Source organism: Engystomops pustulosus, chromosome 7, assembly GCF_040894005.1.
Source record: "Engystomops pustulosus chromosome 7, aEngPut4.maternal, whole genome shotgun sequence".
In the NCBI taxonomy this organism is placed as follows: domain Eukaryota; kingdom Metazoa; phylum Chordata; class Amphibia; order Anura; family Leptodactylidae; genus Engystomops; species Engystomops pustulosus.
Genome location: NC_092417.1, coordinates 78146846 through 78156904, shown reverse-complemented (window position 1 = coordinate 78156904; position 10059 = coordinate 78146846). Strand labels below are relative to the sequence as shown.

The 10059-nt window shown below is 51.3% G+C and overlaps 1 protein-coding gene across 1 annotated transcript; it reads left to right on the top strand.

Annotated features, from left to right (window-relative positions):
- The first annotated feature begins 1117 nt into the window (after window positions 1-1117).
- EXOSC6 (exosome component 6) lies at window positions 1118-10032 on the top strand. Its single transcript, XM_072116997.1, has 2 exons — window positions 1118-1864; window positions 9627-10032. The coding sequence occupies exons 1-2, from the start codon at window positions 1244-1246 to the stop codon at window positions 9786-9788; spliced, it is 783 nt and encodes a 260-aa protein (XP_071973098.1). The 5' UTR covers window positions 1118-1243; the 3' UTR covers window positions 9789-10032.
- Window positions 10033-10059: the final 27 nt, after the last annotated feature.

Below are 10059 nucleotides of genomic sequence, written 5' to 3'. Positions count from 1 at the left end.
ATTTTGACTTTTTTGAGCGTTATATGTCTCTTTATATGTTTTGGGGCTTATGGGCATTTTTAGTGATTTATAAAGTAATTTTTTATTGAAAAACATTATTTTGTACATTTTTTACATGATCCACCATGGGATATGAACAAGCAATCATCTGATTGCTTGTTCTTGATAATACTCTGCAATACTAATGTATTGCAGGGTATTATCAGTGCCAGCCTATGCAGATGCATAGGCTGACACTTTGCCTTTAAGATGACGTCACAGACGCCATCTTAAAGATAAACCCTCCAGGCTTCTCTGGGGTCCCGATCGGACCCCAGAGGAGCCAAAACGGTGATCGCCCCCCCCCCCCCCCCCCCGAAAACGGTGCGGGGGGGGGGGGGGGGGGGCGATCGTGGGGGTAAAGACCCCCAGAAGGCATGTTAAATGTTCTAGCCATATTTTCTAGAGGTAGCACACATCTTCATTCACTTCTATGGGCTTATTCACAGGGCTGGGGATTTCACAGCCCCCTACATGAGCCCCCTGACATCGGCACCTCAGTGGAGCTCAACCGATAATGACTCACGGGAGGCAAACAGCCGGCCGTGGGACCAGGGCTGGATTATAGGGGGGGATACCTACCAAATGTAGGCGATTCAGGCGGTTCCCTGGCTCTGCCATAGATGATTGGAGGAATACTGTATAAAGACGGCGTCCCATAGGCAGGAGATGCGCATCGTGTAATGTTACAGCACCGCAATGGCAGGGTGCTGCCATCTTGGTACACCTCCGATATCCACAAGTGAGGGAACTGAAGGAGGTTGGTGCACATCGGTGGAATGACTGAAAGCGAGTACAATTTTATTATTTCTTTTTCCCTAGGGCTGTATATAATTATTATGGGTATATATAGTATATTATACTATATTAATAGTATATTATGGGTATATATAGATAGTTATTATAGGGGACTATATTGTTATAGGGAGGCTGTGTGTAGCAATTGCTGTTCCCTGTCTGGACTACATTCAATGGGGGCCCGCATATGCGCCCCATATACCTGCACACGCCGTGTTACTCCGCTGGGGAGGGCACAGAGGCTGGCGGAAGCTCTAGTAGTAACTATAATCGGGACAGATGATCTCCGTGGTCTCACTTCCTGGCTGATTGTCAGTAGTCGTCTTGTTGGTATCCGGGCCGCTCTGTACCTCCCTCTCGCTGGTTGTGAGGGGCGTGGCCTGCACACGTGTAGCTAGAAGCAGTCATGCCGGGTGACAGCCGCCGTGTGCGGGGCCCGGAGGAGTCTCAGAGTCCGCTGTTATATGCCGTGCCTGCACAGCTGCCGGTGGGGAGAACAGGTCGTGGAGCCGGGGAGCCTCGGGCGGTGTTTGTGCGGGCCGGGCTCCTCAGCCATGCGGCGGGCTCGGCTTACATTGAAGCTGGCGGCACCAAAGTGCTGTGCGCGGTGTCTGGGCCCCGTGAGTGGGGCGGCGCGGGCGGGGAGAGACGCGGCCGTCTCCTGTGTGATCTCCGCTGGGCTCCGTTCTCCCGAGCAGGGGCCTGGTCTTCGTCTGCCGCCTCTTCCCGCCAGGCCGGTCTCCTGCTGCAGGAAAGCCTGGAAGCCTCGCTGCGGCTGGAGCGCTACCCCCGGGCGGAGCTGGCGGTGTGGGCGCTAGTGCTGGAGGACCGGGGCTCCGCGTTACCCGCAGCCGTGTCCTGCGCCTCTCTAGCGCTGGCGGACGCGGGAGTAGAGATGTACGACCTGGTGGTGGGCGCGGGCCTGAGCCGGGGAGCGGAGGGCGAGGAGCTACGGCTGGACCCGGACGACTCCGAGGAGGAGGCTGGAGCCACTATGTACCTCAGCCTGCTGCCTGCTCTCAACCAGGTAATCCCTGCACATGCTGAAGCTCACAACTAAGGCTGGGTTCACACCACGCTTTTTGTGTTCTTTGTGCACCTGACTCTTGGTGCATACATTGACAAATAGTGGCAGATGAGCCATAGTTGTTGCTTCTGTTCGGCCACTAAATATTCTGTCCGCCATAAAATGCAGGATGGAAAGATGCAGCAAACTACATCCTGCAGCCTCTGTCTGAGTGATGTATGCGCTTAGCGGAGGCAATGGAAGACTATGGGGAGTGGATGTGTCTCAGCAGGAAGGAGAACCTGGTGGGGAACACCCTGTATGTCGCCAGTGGCTGGTGATGTACACACATGATCCTACATTGGTGGGGGGGGGGGGGGGGGTGAGGTGAGGGTCCCCAGGCCACGTATTGCACTGTCTAAGCATTCTGTGGGATTTGTCTGTGCTATACCTTGTAAGGACATGTCTGATGTGTGCTTACAACGTATGGTAACTAACATGGTGTGAATGCACCCTAAGGCTTGGCTCACATCTTATTTACACACTGGAAAAAAGGGATCTAAATGTGTGCTACGGTGTATCCCTTCATGTCTATGAACACGACGAATGAGACCTTTTTGAGAAAAATGTGTGCTGCGCCGTTTTTCACGTTGTTTTGGTTATGGTTCTACCATTTATGGATGAAATATGCATCAATCTTTCACATCTATTTTCATGCCCAGGTTTGGATTTTAAAACTTTCCATCTTGGTAATCAACCTTGGTAAACTCTCCATCTTGGTCTCGGTACTGAGAACTCCGCAGATGGCAAAAACAAGGGGTCCGTCGGAGAGGCTCACCGTTCTCCATCGGCTCCTTAGAGATTAATGGAGCAGAAAGGTCATGCGCGGCCGTCTGCGCCTTTAATCTGACGGAGTGACGATCAGTGAGCGCTGTGCCTAACTTTCCTTTGTGGGAAAACCCCTTAAAAAGCGTATAGGCTTATACCCCCCACTTTCTTAAAGTGTAAAAGCTGGGGGGCGGGGCCTGATGCCGACCTAGGAGGAAGTGGGCCGCGGAGCTCCCGGGACCCGGCACCCTATCACCCTTTCTAGGCAGCCATCCTCCACCTGTACCCCCTCCAGCCTGTTCCCCGGTGGCGGTATCGCAGCGGTCACCGGCTCCGTGCGGTCCCCCCGCACTCCAGCTCCTGCGGCCTCCCACGTGTCCCGCGCGGCGGCGGGACCATAGCCGCCCGACATCGCGGCTGCATAGTGATACGGTATGGAATACCGGGGGAGGGAAACCCCCCTCCGATCATCATACTGTGCCGCTGACCCACTCTGTCAGAGGATCGCGGCAGCGCTCCAGCCAGCCCTGCATCCTGCCGGAGGCGCCATCTTCCTGGACTCCCCTGCGCTGCCTGAGACCTAGGCGCGCAGGGTTAACCTCTCCCTTGCCGGACTGCAGCCAGGAGTAAGGTAGGGAAGTAATTCCCCTGCTGCTGCCCTCCTCTCACCTGGGGACCCCAAGCTGTGCAGCCCACCATACTCCCAGTGATCCCCTGCTCCTGGGTTTTGTTTTATATTAACCCTTGCAGTGCCGCTGCAATTTCCCACGTGGGCCCTGACTCTATTTCTGCTAATTACTGGACGCTAGGCTCCTCGATTGTTTATCACTGGCCCTCTCTGCCCAGACGCCATGGGTAACCGGAGGAGGACGGCTAAATTGCACAAAGCAGCGTCCGGGGCAGGAATGCTCCACATCCCAAGCCGTTCTTGCACAGATACAGTCAAACGCTGCCAAAAAGTTGGGGAGATTCTCCCGCACACAGCCCTGCTCTCCTCAGGGGTCCCCAAACTCCTCTCCCTCCCTCTTTGAAGGCTCCCAGAGCCCGCCGCAGCTTGTAAGCTATGAAGAGGGTGCTGATCCGCCTGACGCGGCCACGGAGTTGGATCACAAATTTGCAGAGGTGCTGGCGGCCATAAACGGGTGCCAATCCAAACTGGTCACCAAAGTGGATGAGCTGCGACAGGATTTTGTTTTGTTAAGGCATGATGTCCACAAAGCTAAAGAGCGAATTACAGAAACTGAGCGCAGAATATCTGAGGTGGAGGATGTCCAGAGGCCTATGCCAACACAGATCAGAGAGCTTCAGCGCCAAATGTCTGCATCCATCGACAGAGCTGATGACCTCGAAAACCGCCTGCGACGGAACAACGTCAGAGTGGTCGGCCTCCCCGAAAAAGTGGAGGGGTCAGACCCTGTATCCTTTTTTGAAAATTGGCTCAAAAATATGCTTCCTGCAGATACCTTCTCCCCGTTCTTCACAGTGGAAAGGGCCCATCGTGTGCCATCCCGCCCTGGCCCCCCAGGGGGCAATCCAAGACCCTTCCTGGCCCGGCTGCTGCACTTTAGGGACAGGGACTCTATCCTCAGGGCGGTCCGTATCAAGGGAGAAATTCTCTATGCTAACAGCAGAGTGTCCTTCTACCCTGATTTCTCTGCATCGGTCAGGAAACAGCGCGCACAATTCACTGAGGTCCGTGCCCGTCTCCGTGACAAGGGGTATAAATACTCCATGATGTACCCTTCCAAGCTCCGAATTGTGGACGGTCAGAAGACTCGATTCTTCACCTGCCCAACCGAAGCACTTCACTGGGCTGATGCAGCTCTACGGGCTCCCGCTGGAAGGCCCGCACCTCCTGAGTGACTGGACTCATATATCCTTTTATCTGATTAGCTATGACAATGCTGGACTTAGTCCTGAATTGATGCCTAGGGGTTCTAAATCACTGTTCTAATTTTGTTTTTTTTTTATTTATTAATATTGCCTTACATTGGGGCTCGCGCCTAGTATATTGTACCCCATAACTGATGTGCTATCTCTTTTGGTCAACCTGGCCTGTGCGCCACACACGGCACTTATTCTCTTCCCCCCCTCCCCTATCCTCCTACCACTCCCCCTACATATTACCCTTCCCCTATCCCCTTCTTTGCTCTCTTTAAATATGGCTGCCTAAATACCTCCTGTTCTGTTCATATATACTCTGAGGGTTGGGGGTCCCGGGACAAATGGTGTAGGTTTGTCTTAAGTTAGGGACCACTGTTCTACTCTTTGATTGTTATTGGGCATAGGTCTACACTACTGCTGTTAGGGTGCTAGCAGGGGGTTTGTATTCTTGGGATTGTTAGTACAGTTCTGTTATATTTGTTATGCTCACTGTTGTCTGTCTGTCTATGTCTCTGTGGTATGAAAGGATGAATGCTTGGTTGCTCACGTCTCCTTCCCCACACCCCTTTCCTTCCCCACACCCCTTTCCCTTCCGCTAATATGTCTTCACTTAAGGTAATGAGTTGGAATGTGAGGGGACTTAACTCCAAATTCAAGAGGGCTCTGATGTTAGATGTCATTAAGCGTCAGGCCCCCCATATTGTATGTATCCAAGAGACACACCTTACGGGTCAGAAGGTCCTGTCTCTGAAGCGGGCCTGGGTGGCTCGAGGTTATCATTTCTCCTACTCTGTCTACGCCAGGGGAGTATCCATACTCATATCCAAAGCGCTTCCCATAGAGGTCATACAGGTTGCGCCGGACCACTTTGGCTGGTACATAGTCATACATTGTGCCTTGTGGGGCTTTACCTTTACTATAGCGTCTATTTATGTCCCCCCTCCCTTTGATCCAGCTGTGCTGCACCTAATCTCCAGTAAACTTGCTTCTATGCCTCCTAGTCCGGTCCTTTGCATTGGAGACTTCAATGCAGTCCCTAATCCCTCCCTGGATCGCACAAGCGGCCTAGACACAGGCTCGGTCCGTCTGAATGAGTGGCTCACTTCTCTAGACCTCGCCGATGTTTGGCGTAGTAAGCACCCTCAAGAGAGAGAATACTTATTCTATTCCTCTGTGCACAAGAGCTTCTCTCGGATCGATCTGGCCTTTGTCTCCCCTGACATGTTGCAGCACGTTGATCAAGTATCCTATTACCCGCGCAGTGCGTCAGACCACTCCACCTTGCTCATCAGTCTCCTTATAGGCCCCCCCAGCGACTCCCGCTTATGGCGCCTACACCCGGCCTGGCTCCTATCCCCAGCGGTCCAGAGTACTGTTAGGGCAGCGCACAGCGAGTTCTGGGATGTACATTCAACCCATCCTGATCCTCTTCTAGTCTGGGACTCGTACAAGTCCTCGGTGCGGGGAGCATTCATGTCGGGGGTAGCTGGCCATAGGAAGTCACTAAATGCGCAAGAGGAGAGGCTGACCGCCGCACTGGTGACTGCAGAAAAGGATTACCTAGAGAAACCTACTCCGGGGAGCAAAAAGACTTGGGCTCAGGCGCAGAGGAACCATCTAGCTGTAGTGAAGGAGCGCACCAGCAAGCGCCTGCTGGCCAGGGAAGCGTCCATCTTTGAATTCGGAGATAAAAATGGGAAGCTGCTTGCATATCTCTCGCAGGCTGAACGTCCTTGTGCTTCCGTTCCCTCTATCCTTAACAGTAGCGGAGCCTTGATCACAGAACCCCAGGCCATAAACATGGTTTTTCACGAATTCTACTCTTCTCTTTACAGCTCCAGATTGTCCGCCTCTTCCGTCGAGATTTCCAGATTCCTTGACAGTCTTCCACTATGGAGGCTCACACAGGCACAGTCATCGGAGCTTGATGCCCCGCTCTCGGCGGAGGAGGTGGAACTGGCCATCCAATCGTTACCCCCCGGTAAGACACCTGGACTTGATGGGCTGGGAGGGGAGTGGTATAGGGATAACTGTGAGACTCTGGTCCCCCTTCTCCTTAGCCTGTACTCCGATGCGCTTGACAGCGGTTCCCTTCCTGACTCCATGCGAGAGGCCCTTATTGTAGTTCTTCCCAAGCCTGGTAAGGACCCGCTACTTCCTGACTCGTACCGTCCAATTTCCCTCCTAAATTCGGATGTTAAAATACTAGCAAAAATTCTGGCTACAAGGCTTAACACAGTAATATTATCCTTGGTTCACCCGGACCAGACAGGCTTTATGCCTGGGAGGGGAACTGACATAAATATACAAAGACTACACCTGAACATAGCAGAGGCAGAGAGGTCTTCAGACCCTGGGTTTATATTATCCTTAGACAATTGTAAGGCATTTGATTCTGTGGAGTGGCCCTATTTGTGGACCCTCTTGCCTAGGCTGGGCATTGGCCCTCGCTTCACAGCACTGGTTAGGTTATTGTATAACGACCCTAAGGCTAGGGTAAGGACCAATCTTAATATCTCATCCATTCTCCCTATGGCCTGGGGCACTAGGCAGGGCTGCCCACTATCTCCCCTCCTCTTTGCACTCGCCATTGAGCCCCTTGCTGTGGCGATCCGTCACTCTGATAGCATTAAGGGCATTACTAGAGGTTCTATCATTGAAAAGGTATCTCTCTATGCTGATGATACACTTGTATACCTTGGGGATGTGGGCCCCTCTCTGGAATCCCTTCTGTCCCTGATAGAACGCTATGGGGGGTTCTCGGGTCTCCGGGTTAACTGGGATAAATCGGCCCTTTTTCCCTTATTAGATGCAGGGGTACACTCCCTCCCTGTCCCAGTTCAGGTAGTGTCCACTTTTAAATATCTGGGAGTCCAGGTGTCACGCAAGGTCCAGGCATATACGGAATTAAACATTACACCCCTGATAAATGCAACGGAATCGCGCTTAAAAGCCTGGTCCAATCTCCCCTTGTCCCTATACAGGCGCATTAACATATTCAAAATGATCTTCCTCCCCAAATTTCTATACCTTTTCCATGCCTGTCCTATACTGCTTCCTAAGAGCCTATTTAAACGCATAGACGGCATTCTCAGATCCTTCTACTGGCAGAGTGGTGCCCCGCGCTTCAGTTTAGCGCTGCTTCAAGCTCCCAAGTCTAGGGGTGGACTGGCTGCCCCGGATCTGTATCTTTATTACCTGGCTTCCCAGCTAGTATATGCCCAGTGGTGAATAGATATAGACATGGGTAATGCAGCTACTGCACTGGCTGGTGCCCTGTAGGTTCCTACGAGGCCCTTACAAACCTGCTGTACAGGTATAAGTCCCCATCTGATACCCCACTTCCCCTACGTACGGTAGCGGTGTGCTGGCGTAGGGCACAATCCCTGGTACAGCCGAGCAGCTCTCCCCCTCTCTCGCCTAGGACTCCATTGTGGCTCAATCCGTAGCTCTCTCACTTCCTCTCCCTCCCAGGCTGGACAATGTGGGGGGCGGCGGGGGTGAAATTTGTAGGTCAGCTCTTATCCCCGGAAGCAGAATTACTCAGCTTTAACGTGATAAGGGAGAGACATACTGTACCCGATACGGCTAGCTTCCACTACACGCAACTGCGACACGCATTCAAAGCCCAATTCGGCTCCTTCAGCCTGACAGTGAAATTCTCCAAACTAGAGACTCTGATGAGTACCCCGGACCTCCCTAAGCCACTCACTCAGTGCTATGCTCTCCTACAAGAGCAAAAGTCCAGACCGTTTGATAGAGCCTGTGAACGCTGGAGACAGGATATCCCTGACCTGTCAGATGATGACTGGAGGGAGGTCGAACTGTCCTACTTCACATCTGTTGTGAGCGCGAGGGACTTCCTGATCCAATCTAAATTCCTCCATCGAGTATACTTCACCCCTGCTAGACTATTCCGCATGGGAGCAATGCCTAATGACCTTTGCTTTCGCTGTCAGGCTGAAGTCGGATCCTTCCTGCATTGTGTCTGGTCCTGCCCTAGGGTTCTTGTCTTCTGGTCCGAAGTGCTGGAGTTCCTAAATTTACACTTTGATTTCCCACGCTTACTGTCTCCCTCTGTGTGTCTCCTCGGCATCATAAATTAAGTTGTCAATGGCCACTACGATAAAATTTTCTTTAGGTTTGTCTTATACTACGCCCAAAAAGTGGTGGTGATGACTTGGAAGGCCCCCTCCATTAAAAAGATGGATACTACTTAACAGTGTCATTCCCCACTACCGGTCCCTGTATACCAACAGGAAGTGTCCCCAGAAGTTTCATCGCATCTGGTCCAGATGGTGCGCGACTCCCCATACAGCCTTATAATCACATGTGGTATATACTCCTCTCCACGATGAAGGAGACTGAGCGTGCTGGTATGTGTGTGTGTGTGGGTGACTGACTGTCTATATGTCAACAGTTATTTTTGTCGTAACAAGACGTCTGGCTACATTATCTGCTGTCATTCATTGCGCTATATCCCTTAGTCAATATTGGAACGCAATAAGATCCTGTTCGTTACCACGGATGTTATTCAATCATTATGCATTGTGGGGAAGAAAGTATGTACCAGACAATCTTGTTCTTTGGTTTTGTTTATTGTAATTGTTAAAAAAATTTTCAAAAATTGCAAAAATAAATACTTTAAAAAAAAAAAAAAAGTGTAAAAGCTGATGCTAACATATGCGACGGATACAACTTGTACACCAAAAAAGTAAAAGTTAGACAAAGAATTAATCTTTTTGTAAATTTTTAAACGGATGCAAAAAACGTGATGTGAACCCAGCATAACATTGCTACAATCTACTACAGTCTATACAGTCCGATAAACAAGGCTCTGTGGTGGACTCTAGAGCTCTGCCCCCATACAATGAGTAAATGAGTGTCCATTAGAGTAGAACTTTCTAAAGAGCAGTAATCCTGGCTGTTGGGATGGCTGCTGTTACACGGCCCCAGTGACATCTTGTCCAGAGGGCAGGAATGGTATGACAGAGTATAGGCATTGGGGGTGCATGTGATCTGCTGTGGAAAGCAGTAAGAGGTGTAACTAATGTGTCTCTGTGTTCTGCAGGTCTCTGGTCTACTGTGCAGCGGTGAATGGGAAGGTGACACCTCGGTGGCAGCTGTGCGGATGTGCATGGAGGGCTGCCAGCGGCTATACCCGGTGCTGCAGCAGTCTCTCGTAAAAGCAACAAAGAGGAAGATTCCTGCCCCACAGCCCCAATCTGGATAAATTTGAATGATACAGGACTGGGAACATGTGTTTGGAATTTCAGGTTTTGGGGTCTTGAACATTGTGTAAAAGAGGACACCGCTACCCCAATACCTGGCGTTAATAGACACTTAGGGGAACTTCGCAACTTATTTATCCTGTGTGATTGTAGGAGCGGGCAGTACTTCTGGTTGTCACTGTCATATTTGTGGTTTAGTTTTTTACGTGAATTGTAAATAAAAATGTATTCTGTAACTCCCTCACACACCATTCTCAGCTGTCATCCCTTCTG

Coding starts and splice junctions, on each gene's coding strand:
- EXOSC6 (XM_072116997.1), top strand. CDS start 1,244: ATGCCGGGTGACAGCCGCCGTGTGCGGGGCCCGGAGGAGTCTCAGAGT. Junction 1,865..9,626: donor TGCTGCCTGCTCTCAACCAG/GTAATCCCTGCA, acceptor TGTGTTCTGCAG/GTCTCTGGTCTACTGTGCAG.